The 20,000-nt window shown below is 35.3% G+C and overlaps 2 protein-coding genes across 6 annotated transcripts in view; one reads left to right on the top strand and one right to left on the bottom strand.

Annotated features, from left to right (window-relative positions):
* Nucleotides 1-12,451, top strand: part of LOC113822435 (aminoacyl tRNA synthase complex-interacting multifunctional protein 2) — a 28,277-nt gene extending 15,826 nt beyond the window's left edge. The window contains exons 2-11 of one of the 4 annotated variants that reach the window (XM_070126364.1): nt 364-537; nt 1,423-1,524; nt 1,768-1,998; nt 2,132-2,248; nt 7,062-7,199; nt 7,422-7,532; nt 7,759-7,973; nt 8,144-8,292; nt 10,214-10,533; nt 11,748-12,451. In XM_070126364.1, coding sequence (XP_069982465.1) covers nt 364-537; nt 1,423-1,524; nt 1,768-1,998; nt 2,132-2,248; nt 7,062-7,199; nt 7,422-7,532; nt 7,759-7,973; nt 8,144-8,292; nt 10,214-10,533; nt 11,748-12,041 — 1,851 coding nt within the window. In that variant the 3' untranslated portion in view covers nt 12,042-12,451. The remainder of the gene's footprint in view (nt 1-363; nt 538-1,422; nt 1,525-1,767; nt 1,999-2,131; nt 2,249-7,061; nt 7,200-7,421; nt 7,533-7,758; nt 7,974-8,143; nt 8,293-10,213; nt 10,534-11,747) is intronic. The other 3 variants (XM_070126365.1, XM_070126366.1, XM_070126367.1) reach the window with 3 other exon arrangements.
* Nucleotides 12,452-12,523: 72 nt separating this feature from the next.
* The window catches only part of HBS1 (translation elongation factor EF-1alpha (GTPase) HBS1), a 19,205-nt gene continuing 11,728 nt past the window's right edge, over nt 12,524-20,000 (bottom strand). For both annotated transcript variants that reach the window (XM_027375000.2, XM_027375001.2), the window contains exons 9-16: nt 19,039-19,177; nt 18,728-18,834; nt 17,277-17,506; nt 16,849-17,082; nt 16,443-16,616; nt 15,545-15,744; nt 15,009-15,254; nt 12,524-14,303 (exon numbers count right to left, since the gene is read on the bottom strand). In XM_027375000.2, coding sequence (XP_027230801.2) covers nt 14,292-14,303; nt 15,009-15,254; nt 15,545-15,744; nt 16,443-16,616; nt 16,849-17,082; nt 17,277-17,506; nt 18,728-18,834; nt 19,039-19,177 — 1,342 coding nt within the window. In that variant the 3' untranslated portion in view covers nt 12,524-14,291. The remainder of the gene's footprint in view (nt 14,304-15,008; nt 15,255-15,544; nt 15,745-16,442; nt 16,617-16,848; nt 17,083-17,276; nt 17,507-18,727; nt 18,835-19,038; nt 19,178-20,000) is intronic.

The following is a 20,000-nucleotide window of genomic DNA, read 5'->3' on the forward strand; positions in this document are numbered from 1 at the left end:
CAGTTTCCCCTGTTTGCGCCCAGCTCAATTGTTAGTTTGCGAGCGACATTTAGCAGCTAAAAGCTTTTATTTTGCTATAATTTATGAAAATATTAAAATTTTGAAGGTTTACCTTCATTATAGGTGCCATTGCCTAAAATCTTTACCATATAAATGAAGCCGCTATTATCGGAGAAAAACAAACTCCGTCCGACGAGCCAGTGGCGCGGGAATGGGCATGACACGATGCCACCCGTCTTTCGGTCCACAATAGCCATGGCATGTGTGTACATGCCAGAAGACAATTTTTTTGCATGTTTTCTTTCTTTTAACCTTTTCTTTTCAAAGAACTTCTGTATTTATCATATGCTTTTTCTCACACAGGGGAGTTCTGCAGATGTAGCAGCACTGGAAGTTCGACAGGAAACGGTGCTCCAGCGCCTGCGGGACCTCAAATTGCAACTGGATAAGCTACAATCAAGCAAGTTTTCCTCTTTGTCTCCATCTAAAAATAGCTCCACTGCCATTGGTGCTGCAGCTCAGTCTTCGCCCCTGAAGGTTCTGTCATCTGGTTCTGCTTGTTTTGCACTTTTCCTTATTATAATCCCTTAAAAGTGGGCATTACATTAGGGGGAGGAATTGAATTTTGATAAGAAGTGGTGAGATATCCTTCATAATCTGGTTTGCTTGATATGTGTGTAAGATGACCTTATCAATTTGCTTGTGATGCTTCAGAATATTATTTTTCTGCTTGATTTTTTCTTACTGTTTGCAAAAAACATTATTTTTCTTCAGAATTTCTAAAGGCCTTAAAAGCTAAAGAATACCCAGTACTAGTCAGTGATTAGACAGTATGTAATAGAAAAAACTTTCATTGATGATTTGTATTTATATATTTTTCCTTTAATGAATTCCTGCTTGCTAGTTTGAAAATCTGATATGAGTTAACTTCATTTTTAAAGATAGAGTAAGCAGTCAAAAATGATGATTTTTTTAAATGCAGGAACGAAAGATAAGTGTGGGAAGTGGGAATTGTTAAAATGCTAGTATATATGACATAGTTATAACCTTAACTCAAAATAGTTGTATAATGTATAACTCAATTATTTGGACACATTTACAGAACAGCTATTAGGAAAAGGGAAAAAGATTCACGGAGCTATTCCGAACTTAAGTTAGTCTGTAGCCAGGAGAGAAAGAGCATCATAAGCCAATATATATAAATTTGTGCAAATGTGTATGTATATGTATAAATATATAAAATGTTTACTTATATATATTTATATATGTATATTTTTCTTGTACATTTTTCTTTACTTTTTTTGTTATGCTTTCATGCCTGGTTTTGTGTGTGGTCCTTTTCTCATATAGATTTTTGAATCCCTTCAATTTCTAACTGTTATTCAAAATAAATTGTTAAATGCTTATGAGTAATACATTTAGCCAAGTGTTGGAGAGAAACAGGCCATAGTGCTGAAGGTGATGGCTGCCGTCACAGACCATCTTCGAGAACTTGGTTCGTTGCAATTCCACGACACTGAGCAGGTTAATAATCCGTGTTACTTAGCATTATCATTATTATTTTTTTGTTTTTTATTATTATTATTATTATTATTATTATTATTATTATTATTATATATTTAGTTATAAAGAATTAAGATTTTATTACTCATAAATTTTTGTAGCAAGTTGACATACACATATATTATGCATGTGATATTACGAAGATAACATTGATAATGTTTAAATTTTCTTATTTGTATTCATGTACTTGTTTTTGATATATAGCAGGAAAAAGAAATGGAGAGTGAGGTAGATATGAAAGCTCAGCACCACTCTATTTTGTGTAAATTAAGTGCCTTAAAAACTGAACTAAGTAAGGTGTCTGAGCTACATCCAAGACTAGTGACCTCTTCTAAGGATGAAAGAATTGCAGAAAAGCAGAGAAGTATTTTGAAGGTGATAAGGGCACTCAAGGAAGAAGTTCACCGTATTGCTGAGCTCCAGGAGAGAGAGAAGGTCACATATTGCTTGCTATTTCAGAATGATATATTTTACAATATGAAATAAGCTTTTTGATTCAGATAGAAGAATGAAAAAACTATGACTTTGCATAGTCATAAGCATGAAAGCAAATACTTGGTACCTTCAGGAATGTTCCACAAAACTGGATGTAATCACACACCACAAGGAAGTCTTGAAGAAGCTTGCATCTCTCCAGGAGGAGTTGGTCAAGTTGTTGAGGGGTCTGCGTGACCTGTCATGGGAGGTAGTCCACTGGCCGTGTGGATGTCTATTTGATGAGTTTAAAACCTCTTCCTCAGTTGCTCTATCCCTCTCCTCTCTCTCTGAGCCTTCATCAACAGTGGAAACTAACCAAGCTGGTGTATGTTCTCCACTTGCTCAAGCCCCCACTCCCCACCCAAAAGACTGTGGAATATTTTGGGTAATTTGGAAGTTTGCTATTTTGAAGTGATGCACTCATCAAATCAGAGACATTCAGATGTAAATGAAAGCATTAGAACTGAGTGAACTAACCCTGTGTGTGCTGGAAATCAGAAGTGAGACTGTTATCTATGGAGTTGTTTAGTAGTGGCAGTTACTTAACATATCCTCTGCCAGATAGTCTGGCATGCAGAAGTTTTCTCTCTTTTTTTGTGTTGTAATGTGATTTGATGTTTTATGGTGTCTTTTTTTTAGTAGAACTGGAGCTTCTTGCCAAACACTTATTTAGTTATAACCCAAACTTCTCTGAGAATTTATGGAATGCTATTATGTTGACATAAGGTTTACTTTTTAGCACATTTGAGTGTCAATAAATTTATTAAACACACACACACACAAACAAACAAACAAACAAACAAACAAACCAAACACACACTCAAACAAACCAAACACACACACAAACAAACCAAGCAAACTACACACTCAAACAAACAAGAAAACCACACACACACAAACAAACAAACAAGCAAACCACACACTCAAACAAAGCAAACACACACACAAACAAACAAGCAAACCACACACTTAAACAAAGCAAACACACACACAAACCTAGCAAACTCCACACTCAAACAAGCAAACCACACATATACACCAGCAAACAATAAATCAATGAACAAACCACACAGTCAAAGAAAGCAAACACACACAAATAAACCAAGCAAACTACACACAAACACACACAAACAAACCACACACACAAACAAACCACACACACACACACAAACAAACCACACACACACACAAACAAACCACACACACACACAAACAAACCACACACACACACACAAACGAACCACACACACACACACACACAAACCACACACACACACACAAACAAACCACACACACACACAAACAAACCACACACACACACACAAACAAACCACACACACACACACACACAAACCTCACGCACACACACACACACACACGCACACAAACCACACACACGCACACAAACCACACGCACACGCACACACACACACACACACACACACACACACACACACACACACACACACACACACACACACACACACACACACACACACACACAAACAAGCCACACACACACACACACACACACACACAAACAAACACACACACATATACATACATACACACAGACACACAAACGCTCCTACACATACACACACATACACACACACACACACACAAACAAACCACACACACACACACAAACAAACCACACACATACACACAAACAAACACACACACACACAAACAAACACCACACACACACACACACACACAAACAAACCGACACACTCACACACACACACACACAAACAAACACACACACAAACAAACAACAGACACACACAAACAAACAACAGACACACACAAACAAACAACACACACACACACACACACACACACACACACACAAACACACACACACACACACACACACGCACAGACACACGCACACGCACAGATACACACACACACAAACAAACCACATGTACACACACACACAAACCACACACACACACACACAAACCACACACACACACACACAAACCACACACACACACACACAAACCACACACACACACACACAAACCACACACACACACACACAAACCACACACACACACACAAACCACACACACACACACAAACCACACACACACACATAAACCACACACACACACACACACACACACACACACACACACACACACACACACACACACACACACACACACACACACACACACACACACACACACACACACACACACACACACACATATCCATACAGAAAAAAATATTCTTTGACATTTATGAGTGTGTATCATTATATTCCCTGAGAATAGATTTTACTGTACTGAGTTGTGTAATGTTCACCACAGGAAAATTGATTTGGAAAGAATGGTTAAACATTAGATTTGTTGTTGGTGAAGAATGTACAGAAACACACACACACAGCAGAAAATTAAACAGGGTTCAACATGAAATCTGACAATTTTTAACCAGCTATTGAAGCAGCGACCATATGGATCTGCTGATGAAGAACTACCCAGGAAAGACCTTTCAGGGCAACTATTTATAGTGATTATTTTTTCTTACATTCAGTCTGTGGTTATTGAAGCAACCTGGAGAAGTCTATAACTATCAGACCAGATCAAGAAGTTTGCTTACAACTGCAGCTAAACCTTACGGCAATGATAGATGTTGGGCATACCCAGTATTTTAGGGAGGTCCATGTTCAGCAGAGAAGCTAATGCAAATTATTTCATCCCCAAGACCTTACCTTAGTGTGGCCTTCAAATTTTAAAGTCTGATTGAAATGATGTAGAAAAGTACTCATCTGGCTTTCCTTCTGAGTATTAAGAGTTATGCCAAAAGTTTACTGTAAGAAAATTGCATTCGTAATTGTCTTCAAGTTGAGTCATAGAAGAGATGTTTTTGTTCTTGATATTATCTCGATATCCAGAATGTTGATGTCGACAATAGAAGAAAATATATATCAACTAATGAGGTGTGAGTAAACCTCCCAGAAACTTCGGAATAAAGCAATTAGTCATTGTTAGTAAAGGTAAATTTCCCTTATATTATGGTGGTATTATGGGATTGTACTTAAATTGGTCCCAGCTGAGAATTTATCCATTTCTTATCTTTTACCAAGGGCAAGGTTTTTTGCAGTTTGAAGAGTTCTATTTTATGCACCCAATTACTTTTTTCTGTTCCTGGTATACCACTTGGTTAACTCAAAGCAAGACATGGTTGTGGTTGCTATGATTGATTTTATTTGTGCTAAATCATCATTTGAAATTCTAGATCATTGTATATTTGTATAACTCACAGGATGTAAAGGGATCAGAAATAATAATTAGTGTACACTGCTAAACAGTGTGCATTGTTCACTTCATATCAGTGAACGCCCATGTTACTGGCTAATAAGGAGAGCAGCCAACAAGGCAAGCAGTCCTTTTTCATGTTACAACATTGCAAATAAGTAGAATTATCAGTGTTATCATTACAAATCTTTATATAGTTTCTCTACATACAGATTTCATGGGGGGAAAAAAGTTTATGGGGATACATGGGAACAAGTCAGAATACCAAAAGGCCAAAAGTATATATATATATGCTCTTTATGGAGATAAAAACAATGTTTTCTGTCCATCCAAATGTCCCAAGTAATTTTTTTTTTTTTTTTTTTTTTTGTCAGTATTACTCTGCCTTTATGCTATATTTCAATCTAGAATCAATCAATAGGACTTCTCTTTTGGAGTCTAAGATGCTTATTTTGGGGACGTGTTTTTGGATTTGAAGAGTGATAATATCATGAGGTAGAAGAACAAGCAAGATGTCTATATAGTTCTGATATACAAGTGTTTGCTTATTTTTATATGTAGCAATGGCCCTGGGCATATGATATGTGGGCATGAGGGTACCTTTATAATGAATAGCATAAAATGTAATGTATGCTTCATAACATGATGTGAATAACCCAACCTCTAGCCCAACCAAGTTTGCCCTTATGGGAACTGCATGTCATCTAGAGCCAAAACCAAAGCTATGATGTGAACATCATCCATAGGCAGTAGGGTAATCAGTCTTTAAAAAATTAGAATAAAATGAAATAAAAAAAATAGCTTATATATGGTATTAACTGAGTTTTGAGGAATGGCCGGGGGTTTAAAATATTTTCGTAAGTCAACTTGCAGCCAAGCAGCCTTTTCCCCTGAATTTTAAAATTTGAACTGTTTGTCCTTTTGATCAAAGATATATCCACATAGTATTCTTTGACTATCCAGGTGCCATATATGATACATATGCTGATTGTGTACTTGTCATCGGATGCTGCTGTTCACTAGGAATGGATTTACTTCTGGTTATGGCTCGTTGTTATTAACCCCTATGATCTGGATGACATTATGGTCCCATCATGGAAAAATCTGGGTCAAGTGACGGGTGACACAAACATGCCATCATCAGGCAAAATGTAATGCAACTTGCATAAGCTGTGACTGGAAGAGTGCCAGCTCCAGGCAGGATGCCATTTCCATGCTGCACACTGTATTTCTGGCCACTGTGACTGGTGGCACAGGTTGCATTACGTGAAATTTAAAATTCCAAAAAAAAAAATTATTTGACACAAATAACCAAATGTTCCTTTTTTTCTTTCTTTTTCCCTTGCACTGAGTTGTTTACTACATGGAGAGATGATATGGAGTCTGTGCAAGGAAAATAAGCTATTAACATCTGGATAAAGCAAATCAAAAGACAAATATGGACATTGGAAATTAGCAATAAAGCTATAAAAGTTTACACAAAATATCTTAGCAAAGTTGAGGCACAGAGTCTTGTCATTGCTCAGGGGTGTGCATGCGTGTCTGGCCTATGCACTGCACACCTGGGATGTTGACTACTTACGTAACCCACTGCCTTTATTTTTGGCACTGTGATTTCTGTGACACAGCTGGATCCAACAAGTTAATATAATGTACACATAATGTGTAAAAGGTTCATAGCAAATGTTTCTTGGAATATGAATGTTAGAACTGAAATTAAAGGCTGTTTTTCGTTTTTCATTACAGACTGGAACTGTACATGATTTGGTGATATCAGCTAATCCCAACAGGCCCCCGTACTTTCTGGTTTTATTAAGGAAGCTTTTAAAGGATGCTGGCTATCCTGTCTATTCAGTTGACCATCTGCACTCTTCTGTGCATCATGTAAGTTTTTAAAAAGTTTTTTTACGTCTTTCTTTTTTTGTTATTATTATTATTATTATTACCCCCTCCCATTGGAGTCCGGTGATGATGTTAATATTGATAGATATAAATCGTAATTATTCAAATATTGAAGAGTATAAAACTCAGAGGAAAAATTTTCTCTGGACATTGGATACCTTGCACAATTAAATATAACTATATTCTGCTGTTATTTTTCAACAGGTTGACGAGTCCATACGAGGATGCTTCTCTGATAAGCCACTTGGAGACAGAAACAAGCATAACTTAGCTTTTACTGTTCACTGGAAAGATGTTGAGGCACCAAACTTAATGGTAAGGAGACAAATTTGATATCCATATATTTTATTTAATACTGTTGAAAAGAGAATATTAGTAATAAAACTTTTATCTTATTTTGTGACATGCTTGGTTTTAGTGGGGTGGGGGGATTGAAAAGTACTTGTTATAGACATAATATTTATCTAAAGGGTATTTTTTTATACATATAATACATGCTTCTTCCATTGAAAAAAGGTCTCACAATCAAACATTCTTACAGGTGAATCCCCTGCGGCAAACTGTAATATCTGGAGAAGCCAACATCACACGCTATGTATCTCGACTCTTCCCCCTAAGTTCCTCCTACAATTATGAAGCAACAGGAACCTTCTCTTCTATTGCGGAGACAGACAACCTTCTGGATCAGTTAGCAGCTCAGGCAGCTAGCAAAAATAACAAAGAACGACAAGGTGCACTCAGACAGTTGAATGGAAGGTATGTAGCTGTTTTCATTTTTTCAGTTTCTGTCATGCACTTTCTTTTACATGATATTGGTTAAGGCTTTCCAAATGCAGTTGATAAACCTGAAATATGTTAGCCATGTTTTTATTTTAATGAAGCTTGTAAGATCAAGTCTACACTCCTAATCCATGTTTGATCTGCAGGCTTGGAAAGACTTCTTGGTTAGTCAATAATGAATGTGGTATTGCTGATGTATTCTTGTGGTCAGTGCTGAAGCAAGGAGGCCTGAATGTTGGAGCTCCTGCAAACGTCGATAAATGGTACAAAAAGGTTGATGCCATGGCCAAGCTCGGTGAGTGAGGGTCTTCTGCTGTCTGATTTTTGTTTATTTGTGTTTGCTGTAACACTACCAAAGTTTTATTTATGGATTCCACTTATACATAGAATTAATACTAACCATTTCCTAGCGATGGGAACTTTTAACAATGATATTCCTCTGTAAATTTTAATGATCATCGTAACAGTTGTAGAGGTAAGTTTGGATTTGATCTAAATTAGTAGGATAATGTGAAGGCCTCCCCCCTCTTTATGGTGTATCTCCTTGTTCAGTGTTTTTATATTATTTATTAATCGGATGTTCAAAAGAGAAGTAATTATTATAGTTTTGTTGAAAAATGTGCATTACTACACTTTTGTTAGAACATTTAAAAAACAAATTCATTAGATAAATGCATATTGAAGAAAACAGTATACAAAATAGTAAACCAATATTCCTGTTTTCTATGAAAAAGCAGAATTATTTATATTCATTCCTCTTTGACACAGTTAAGAACAGTGTTCTCTATTTAATGTTTTATATTTCTGTATATTTTTTAAGTTGAAATCGATTTTTTATTTGAAAAATTGGCAATATAAGGTGTGCCTGAAAATCTTATGAGACACAAAGAGACAAGAGAGAGAGAGAGAGAGAGAGCACCAGAATATTTTGGTGTATGAAGTTTAGTATCAAAAAAATTCTTAGCAATGACCCAGGAGATTGTCTGGAATATCACCAAGAGAAGAATGAAGAGAAAATTAGACCCAAATAATGAATGTAAAGAGCTACAACCCAATAAGAAACTGAAAATAGTAATTGCAAAGTTAGAATGCATTTTACAGGAGAATCAAATGAAAAGAATAAGTACAGGGTGGTTGTGAGAAATATGAAATCATATTTCATCATATTCTGGTTAATATTCAGTATACACATCATGTAATTGGATAATTGGACTTCATGTCTTCCCTAGGCTCTGAAAGTTCTTGTCATTGTTATTATTCTTTTAAATTCACATTATTTTTTTATTATTAACCCATTGTCGCCGGGGATCACATTTTCATACATACTATGTCCATTGCAATTTTAGTTTATTTGTTGTGTTTACACTTTAAACGAGTCAATTGCTACTCCTAGTTATCTTGCATGATTACTTTTTTCCTTGATTTTTGGAAGTATAATTTTTTATTTTTTGTTGCTTTTAAGGATTGGTAGTATCATTTTTCCTTGGTTTTTGGAAGTATAATTTTTTATTTTTTGTTGCTTTTAAGGATTGGTAGTATCACTATAATCATAATATCAATAATGATAAAATCAGTATCATTAACCTATTGGATTTGTGCCCATCATGTCATAAGAAAAAAATTGGCTGAATGCCGAATGACAGAATTATGAAAAATTTGACTAAGGGCCAGGGTGAAAGGAATGTGCAATCAAAGAAAATTTGGCATTAGTCCAGGTTAATGGGAATGATTCATCACATAGGTTATGTAGGCCTACTAATTGGCTCCATAGTGGCTGAACACTTGTGGAGCCATCTATGTATGAAGACAGTTACTGTGGATGTTACTACATCTTTCTATCTTTTCTTTTCTTTTTCTTTTTCTTTTCTAAAAAGTTTTTCATATACCTATGCACTATTGTTAGAAGTGTTTTGATACAAATGAGAGAATGTTTTGAAAGTTATTTACTATTTCCATATACAGATTTGTTTAGTTGCTCAGATATTTTTATACATGAATGAGGGATGCAAAAAAAAAAAAAAAAAGTATACCAAAATTAAGAAATGAAACAACCACTATGAACTTTCCTGTTGAATTCATCTTTGCTTTTGAATATGGAAAATTCATGAGTTAAACTCTGGCATATAATTTTAATAATATGAAATATGAGTAAATACTGTAAGAATGCTTGAGGTATGCATTTGTCAAAGTTAAACGTGCCTCAATGCTTTTTTCAGAAATAAATATGTTGAACTCTCAGAATGATCCTCACAGCAAATCATCATCACAGTCCAATACCCCAGTTCAAACACAGAAGAAGTCAGTTAACAAAGAGAGCCCAGCCTCTTGCAAGAATGAGTTTGTTGATAGAAATGGCCTAGAAAAGTACCTGAAGAGTTTAAGCATATCATATCAGGTACAAGACCATGAAGAAGTCTTTACAGTGGATGCCCTCATGAGGAATGTGAGAGAAATGCCAGGCCTACACATGAAAAATCTCTTTCTGAAGGATAAGAAGAAAAACCTGTATTTGCTTTCAGCTCGACACAATACTGAGGTTTGTCATTGACTTTGACAGTTTGCCATGCTGTGGGAATCAGTGTTTTTTATAGGTGGCCTTTTTGTTTATCAGATAGTTATGGTACTTGTTTTTAATTCCTTGTGTGTCTACATCAGTTTGAGTCTAAATTGTGTATGGGTTATGTTATGCTTCAAGTTGTCACACAAAATATTGCTGTTGCACTATCTTGTCTTTATTTGTATTTTGATAGCGTTTAGAGTTTGCTTTGTAAATACATAGCAAGGGTAATGCCATTTTGTTGATTTCCTTGTTGGAATGGATTCTTCGACCTTATAAAGCACAAAAAGCTATTCTACTTTAGACTAGCTTTCAGTAGCTTATTGAACTCATGTTAAGGAAGGGACGGAGAAAAATTGGCTGATGTTAAATAGTTTACTTATGATACCAACAATCTCTATCCTTTGGCATTTTTATTTTTATTATTATTATATGTGTTGGAGGGGGGGAGGGGGGATATAAGTGGATTATATTGTTGTGTGTGGGACCTTGTAGCACAGGAGCACGCATGACTGCACCTAATATTAAACTATAATTCTTGCTGACACTTTTTTTCGTCTCTAAGAAAGTTCTGACAGCAAGTAAATGACAAGAAAAATGAAAGAAAGAGAAAGAAAGAAAAAAGAAAAAAACTCATACTAGAAGTACACTTTCCTATGTGTCTTCCCCTGCCCTACACCACCCAAAATATTCCTAGAGAAATTAATGTTAGTCATCGATAAAGAAAAGGATTTAAAAGAAAGCTTGGTGCAAGAAAGTAAATGATAGTGGAAGAAGAACAGTTACAATTTTTTTGTGTCAAGGTGAAAATTCTTGGAAGTTTTTTTTAAATATATACACTATGGTTTTGTTGTATTTTATACAATAAAGATTGTCAGATTGAAAGGGTGAAAATTAACAAGTGAAATAAGTTTGATAAAACCAAATATTCCATTGAATTTTAATTTGGAGTTATCTGTTTATGTATAGAGTTTGGTGGTGTTTAATGTCTAATAATTGCCTCTTACAAATTTTTGTAGATGATAGTCAAGAAATGAAAACAACTTTATAAAGTGAAATGGAAAAAAGCAAGAACTAAATTTTTTATATTATAGACCACACTGGAGCTCCTAATATTAACCTGGTTCATAATTGTTAAGCAAGGTATTATATTGACTATTATTTAATACTAAGATTTTTATTTCTCATTTCAGGTAAAGCTCAATGAGATTGGAAAACAGTTAGGCATTAAAGATCTACGATTTGGAGATGAAGCCATATTGTACAGCACCCTTGGAGTAAAGCAAGGGTGTGTCACAGCCTTTGCACTCCTCAATGACCACAGTCACCAGGTCAAGTTCCTGCTGGATTCAGAAGCATTCAACGACTGTCATCCCTTTGTCAACTTCCATCCCATGTCGAATGCTGCAACCTTAGGCGTGGCACCAAAGGATTTGAAGAAATTTTTGAATGCCACTGGACATGAACCATCATTGCTAACATTTTAAAGAGCTATGAATTATTGCACAGTGTGTATGTAATAGGTTGATTGGGAAAACAGCTTTAAGCAGTAATAATAAATAAATAGGTGCATAGTGGTTATATTGTTTTGTAAAGATTAAAACAAATATATATATACATATATATATGCCATGGTTGTATAGAGAAAATCACATGTAAGAGGTTTGCTGTTTTGGGCATGCTATTTATTGTCAAATTTTATACTTTTTAAAATGGGGAAATGTGAGGGTGAAAAAAGTGTATTTGCTCAAGTGAATCAAGATTCCCTGCAATACATGCTTTGTTACAATCCAAATTGAACTAGGGTTTCATTACAAAATTAATGTTTCACTTAACTTATTCTAAATACAATGAATTAATATTTGGCTTCCACTGATTAATAAATTGTTATTTATTTCATATTCTTTTAATACCTGATAATCCTCAACTAGCATGAAAAGGATAATTCAAAAGGAAAAAGAAGTATATATGGGTTTGCAATATAATTTATTATGTTGTTGAGCAATAACAACAAAAACAAATATTTAAATAAAATATGCACTCACTGAAATATTTCCTTGTCACAATAGAGAGAAAACTTGAATGAAAGACCACAACTACCTTCTCTTCCAAATTCAGTAAAACATTATCCATTAACATGGGCTCCATTTATATAAGAAGAATGGCTGTTATATGCTAAATTTCTTTTTTAGAAACCATTCATATCAACTTGTTACTCTTACTTTTCATGCCATGCAAGCTACATGTAACTGACCAGCAGATGGTCCTTCAAAACCTCCTCACTATAAAAATTACCACCACCACAGCTGCTTATCAAATTACAAGGTTTGCAATACATGAGTAATCAACAATGTTTTTATGTCTAGCAAGCATCATTTATTATCATTATTTTTTGCATACAAACACAAAAAGGAAGGCTAAGATCTCCTAAACTCTTAATTTTGTTGCCAAATCTTTATGAAAATAGTCCCCATGCTAATTTACAGTTTCTTATAAATTAATAGCTCTTTATATTCACATAAAAAAATCTTATATACAAATGAGTACACTTTCTGATGCTGAATAACATTTGAATATTTACTGAAGATCAGAGCATTTAATAAGCAGCTTAGGCGAAAATGCACTGAGTAATATATTAAACATTCTGCGTCTTCTGGTAGTTTTAAAGTTTAAACACTTTTTTGCAGTACCTACAGAATGGCCATACATGTAATTGAACTACATCTGTTCACTTGTCAATTATGAACACAGCCAGATTATATACGAAGAGGAGATTAAACCTTACACAGGTTTGGCTTACTACATAGCTGATAGCTAATTTTTCTCCCTTTTTTTGCCTGTGTATTTTGAATAATGATACTAAACAAATAAAACAAATAAATAAATAAAAAGAATTGCCTGAGACAATAACTGTACTAGTCTTTTACTATCAAACTGAAGTATGACATGTAAATTGACTATTGCCTAACTGAAATGGTTAAAACTTGTGACAGTAAAGCTGCTGAGCCAGATATTAGCCAACAAAATTATAATAACTCAGTAGAGACAGTGAACAAAAGGTAATTTCTGTAATGGGACAGAGAACAAAAGTTAATTTCTGTAATGGCGTTCTTACAGATTTAGAAAATTGCTACATATCTAAAGAAGGTATTCAAGTAGTGCATAGTGCTATATGACCTTTGATGTCTACCAGATTTATTTGGTTAAACCATTATCAAGTAGTGCATAAAATCCTGACTGTAAACTTGCAACACTACTAAACCATATAGTTGCCATTACAATGAAGCCTGTTAATTTCCATCTCAGTTAACTGTAAGATGGAAATACAAAAATATAATAGCCTTTACCTACAATAGAAAAAAAACTATATTTTACTCTCTATTTGGAAAAAAAATATTATGCAAATCCCAAATTCATAACACCTGATTAAAAGCTATTAACTTGGCTTAACCATGCCCTCTGTGCTAATGTTCTTATACCTGCATGCAAAGCTGGACTTATAAATAACCTTGAAACAAGTTCTTGAAACTGAGCTCTCCACAATCATCTGAGATCCTTTTTTTTTTAGTAGTATAAAAATTATAATAATGATACTACCTTTTCACAATAATAAAAAAATAAACACAGTGCCTATTTATCCTAGTTACCCATAAATGCTGATCTTACTGGACGCCATTCGAAAACTTCTACTTCATCCATCATTAACAACAGTGCCTGTCTATAACTGCTAACGTGTCTCAGTTTAGGATCTGAAAAATATAAATAAATATAGTTACAAAATTATTATTATTTCATTATTTCAATTAATGACAAACCAGAAAACACATCTTATTTGCAACTACATGATCATTTAAAAACTAAGTACTGCTATTCACTTTACGTAAGAGGCACATCTCTATTTCTAATGAAACCTCAAGTGCTCTTAGAAGTCTGCATGCTCAAAAGATCTAATAAGTTGCAAATGTGCTACAAAACACCAATTTATTTAGTAAAATGCATATATACAGTGAAGGATTTCCTTAAAAAAAAATTCTGCTGTGCCAACTTCTAAGTTATTAGTGCTGTATGCAGCATGGAGATAAGACTTTCATGAAATTTTCATTCTGACATTCACAGACCAGAGATAATTTAACATTGGATATTTTCTCTCTATCCTAGGTACAAATTTTCCTGACGTTCAGAATAAGTATTTCAAAACTTGTCTAATCATTTCATCTAATATATACTAGCTTCAAATTCTTCCTTTGCCCTCCCTCAGCTTATCAATTCCTCAAACACCTCTCTCTTGATACCACATATCCCCAATTATCTAATCCTTTGTCTCTCCTGGCTCCCTCCCTTCTAAATTCTCAGACTCTCTCTCCAAATCTCTAACCCACTCTCTCACTTTCTATCCAACAGAACCTGTTAATCCAGACTTGTTAAGAAAGAAACAAACTCAACAAATGACTAACCTGAGTAACTAGTCCTGCAGCAATCGTAGCTCCTCTAATCCTTAGCATGAACCGACCTAGTTCTTTATAGTCACGGAAGAGCTCTAAACAGAGAGGACGAGTGAACTGGATTTCAATCAAGCCAGCAGAATTATTGACTAGAGCACGAGGGCGTTTCTTGACAATTTGTCCCGTTGTCTTGTGGACTTGGGAAACCAATTTGCGTATCTTGGCTGGTTCAGTGAGTGACTGGTAATGGAAGTCAACCTGTAGGATAAAAATAAATATAAATCATACACATGAAGAAAATCAAATCATAAATAAATTTCCTTATAAAGCTATAACCTATTATTTTGGATGTATTTATCTTTCTATCACCATTACTACTGCTATCTTAGAAACTGAATAATCCATGGATGTTTCCTTGGTGCCAACAATTTACTGACCAAACCAACCTGAAAAGGCACAAATTTCACAACCAACAGTTCCCTGCCTGAGTTAAAAATACTGTAAGTAGGACTGAATGTAATGTTTTAGGTTATAATGGTATATTTTACCTGAGTTCCTTCAATTAGTGGGACCTTAATATTAAAGAGAACTATCCGTGCTTGCACCCTTGTGGCAAGCGGAATCGGTTCTGAAGGATCACACAAGAAGTCGCCAACATGTAACACATTTGGATCCACACCAGAGATTGTAAGTGTCACGGGATCACCCGCAAATGCAGCTGAGGGTTCGGCATTTTCCACCTGAACACCTGTTTAAAAGTTGAATAATATCAATATCTGTATATATAGGTATTTCTCTCCAATCACCTGCTCTAGAGAGTGTGTGATTCTGATGAGAACATTTTTTATACCAGTATGTTTTATTACTTTAGGCATGAGATAATTTTGAAAATTAAACACTTCACGACAGAATGTACTGAAACTCAAGAAATGGCAAATAAACATTACTAACTTTTTTTGTAAACACAATAAAGCCATTTTGTCTTCCTGTAATCCTTATCATTTTCCATATGATGATGCTATATTTCATACTTTTATTCTTAAAAATATAATGATAATAGTAATAATGATAATAAAATAATTTTATCAAACTTTAACCACTTACCTAGATTCACCCCACTTCCACCTAAACCTCATTATCCACTCCATAATTTGTGAAATTTAGATCACACCTATAGTAATGAAAGTATGTTTGTGTGTATAGCAGATCTACTGTTTTGCCTCAACAAATACCTGTTATAACTCATACCTGTATGATTGTATGTATACATGTATAAATATTCATCCACTAATATAAAAAAATATATAAATAATTCTCATTCCTCTAAGATTTCAACTCTGTTTAAAATATTTTACCATAAATGTTATAGAACTTTGTACTAGTATAACCTAAGAAATTTCTGGGCTTTTCTTATCCTACCCTAAATGCAAACTGATGAATAATTACCTTTCACAGTAACAACTTCTCCTGGAGGAAGAAGTAACAAACGGTCACCATTCTGCACATATCCAGTGTCAAGCTTTCCTCCAACACACATGTTAGACCCTTGCCCTTTATACAAGTCACTTATGCACATCCGTACAGGGCGGGTTACTGCACGTTCTGGGACTTTCATCTTGTCTGGATGTCAGAAAATTTGTATTCACATGTACTTTCAATCATTAACATATATCCATTATGAATAGGATGTCAGGAAATATATATTTACATCTTTAAATCATTACCATATGTATACATCATGAAACTATAGAGCATTAATCAGCATTACTCAAAACATAAAAGAGTAAAGTGCAAATAAAATTTCCCAAGAATTTAACTCATATACCAGTTACTTTCATCACCTAGGACTTACCAATAGCTTGCAGAAGAGTAGGACCAGTGTACCAGGAGTTTAAAGCTTCAACTGTGCTTGGCTTAACCAAGTTCTCACCAGACAAACCAGAGCATGGAACATAAATCACATCTGCGTCCTTGAACCCAACAGTTTTAAGGAAATGTCGGAGGCTAGTCTTAATTTCCATGAATCGTTCTTGACTCCAGTTGACAGTATCAAGCTTGTTAACTGCTACTGCTAACTGTGTCATGCCTAAAATAGAGAAAGAAAATATACATAGACAAATAAATAATACAGTAATGAATAAATCATACAGTATATATGACAATACTACTTCTAAGCACAATGAAACTACCACTGTTAAAACATCCAACTAAGAATCACAGACAGTATAACTAAAAAAAATATCAATTCAACCCATACAAAAAACTTAAGTCCTCCCTCACCTAAGGATCGAATCAGCAGAGCATGCTCCCGAGTCTGGCCTCCACTCTCAAAGCCAGCCTCAAAAGCATCTGTGGTGGCATCAACGACCAAGATTGCAACATCTGCCCTTGCCGCTCCAGTGATCATGTTGGGAATGAAGTCCTTGTGACCCGGGGCATCCAGCAATGTTATTTTCTTTTTATCTGACTCGAACACCCTTTGTGCTATGTCGACTGTGACACCACGAGACCTGAAATTTTCAATTATAATTTGCATCAACTACATTATTTCACAATTGAACATGAAGTTAATGGACTACAATGGGGAATTAATGTATTTAGTGTTGGATTCTTTCAACAAGTGAAAACATAACCTGAATGCCTTATTCATTACAAAGCACAAATAATAACCAAAGTTGCATCTAGACAAAAATAGTGGAGGAATTGGAGGAAGAGGAAGTGAAGATAAGGAGTAAGAGGTGGAGTAAAGGAAAGGAAGATGAAGAGGAGAAGGAGTAAAGGAAAGAAAGATCAGAAGGAGGAGGAGGATTAACAGAGAGGAAGAGGAAGAGGAGGAGGAATAAAGGAAAGGTATATAAGGAGGAGGAGGAGGAGGTATAAAGGAAAGGAAGATAAGGAGGAAAGAAAGTGAAGGATACGGAAGAGGAAAGAAAGTGAAGGATAAGAAAGAGGAAAGAAAGTGAAGGATAAGAAAGAGGAAAGAAAGTGAAGGATACGGAAGAGAAAAGAAAGTGAAGGATACGATAGAGGAGTAAAGATGATGATTGTTGATAATGATGATGATAAAGAGTAAAGGATTGGAAGAGGAAGAGGAGGAGGAGGAAGTAAAATAAGGGAAAAGAATATCAGGTGGAGTACAGGAAAGGTAGTTAACCCACTTGCGATAGTCCATTTGGAGGGCGATAATCCCCTTTTCAGGTTGGCATCAAAATCGGTGCGCTAACCAGTCCGGGAACCTGCTCGCACACCACCCACCTCAGGCCATGGTCTAGGCATCACATATGTGTGACACCCAGCACAGGTGGGTTAACCCACTAACGCCGGTATACTTTGAAGCAGAAAATAAAAGTGTCCAGGCAGCTACAAAATCAGCTTGGGCAGAGTCCGGGCCAGCCCTGCGCGCAGGCTGCGGCCCACTGCTGAGTCAGAGCGCAAGCCCCAATACAACGTCACACCCGCAGGATGCCCAGCAATTTTTTTTTTCTGGGTGTCTCATATGTGGGACACCCATCGTAAATGGGTTAAGGAGGAGGAAGAGGGGTAAAGGAAAGAAAGATAAGGAAGAGGAGGAGTTAAGAAAAACAGGAGTAGTAAAGTTAATGAAGATGACACCATTGATGAAAATTATGCTGATGATTCACGATGACAAAAAATGCAACAGCAAAAACTGAATGCAAACAAGAACAAAAATATGAAGTATGTAAGAAAGTCAACTACTGAAAGCCACCTACCTTTCTTCCTCTGTGTCATCCAAAACCCAAGCATACATGAAAGACTGTTTCCCTATTTTTTTACTCTCTTGCTCATATTTGTGCATCATCCTCTGACCAACATTGCCCTGTGGAAAGATATTTGAAGGAATGAAGATTAAGTAAATTCAATAGAAATTTAATTAACTTTTTTCCAGTAAATATATAAACAGCAAAGCAAGAGGAAGAAAACAAAGAAAACTTAAATGAACAAATGAAAGAATAAAAAACAGATAGAGTGAGAGAGGGGGGAAGTGAAAGAAAACAAAGATATTGGGGGACAAACATTTTACCTGAAGATACAAGAGATGTCCCATAAGGGTTGATTTTCCAGCATCCACATGTCCTACAACCACCAGATTGAGTAGGTCCTTTTCTCCACCTCTCTGCTGCTTGTAACACAACTCCACATCAACTGCCTTGTCTCGGATTCTACAAAAAGAGTGATAATCTTAAATCATATGAAAAACATATAAAAGAATATAATAATAAATGCTTTGTCTGTACAAACTGCCACTTTAGGTCTTATACTGGACCTTCTGGCTTACATTCATATGCCCAACTTAAAGAGGGAAAGTACTGTTACCTGTTAGCCTGGTAATGTACATAACACAAGATAAGCCTTACATGGAATCAATAGATAGACAAATTCATTAACACTTTTCATCCTGGATATTTTAAGAAGTACAAATAAATAAGTTACTTAACATCATATGTAGCCTGCCCAACGTGGCAATATCAAACAAGTGCTTTAGTCTCCTGGTTATGACATTCTAGCAAAGACTAACATACCTCCTCTATTATATTCTGGCATGAAACTTGGACTAATTACTTATATGATGATAATTTGCCAGAAGGTGAACATTATGTTACCAGAGAGCATGGGTGGATACTCATGCACTTCCTTACTCCCTTATACTTGCCAGCCATCCTCAATCGGTGGAAGATTATCAAGTAAAATGCAAAAGTAAATTAAAACCTTGAACCTCTCAAGTCAGTCATGGTCTTTCATACACTCACCCAAAGCCCACATTTTTAATACTGATTTTTTAAATGGAGAAAACAAGTTTTCTAAAGATTTGAATTTATCGAAATATGCCCTCCAGACAGCTGCACTGTACTTGGAAAGATTAACAGGTCACACAGAGAATACATTCAAACCAATAAAGCATGTTTCAGAACATCTCAACATTCAAACAAAAATACTGTTGGTTGCATTACAAATATCTTAGATGCTGAATCCCAAAGTACATTT

Source organism: Penaeus vannamei, chromosome 10 (assembly GCF_042767895.1).
Source record: "Penaeus vannamei isolate JL-2024 chromosome 10, ASM4276789v1, whole genome shotgun sequence".
Lineage (NCBI taxonomy): Eukaryota > Metazoa > Arthropoda > Malacostraca > Decapoda > Penaeidae > Penaeus > Penaeus vannamei.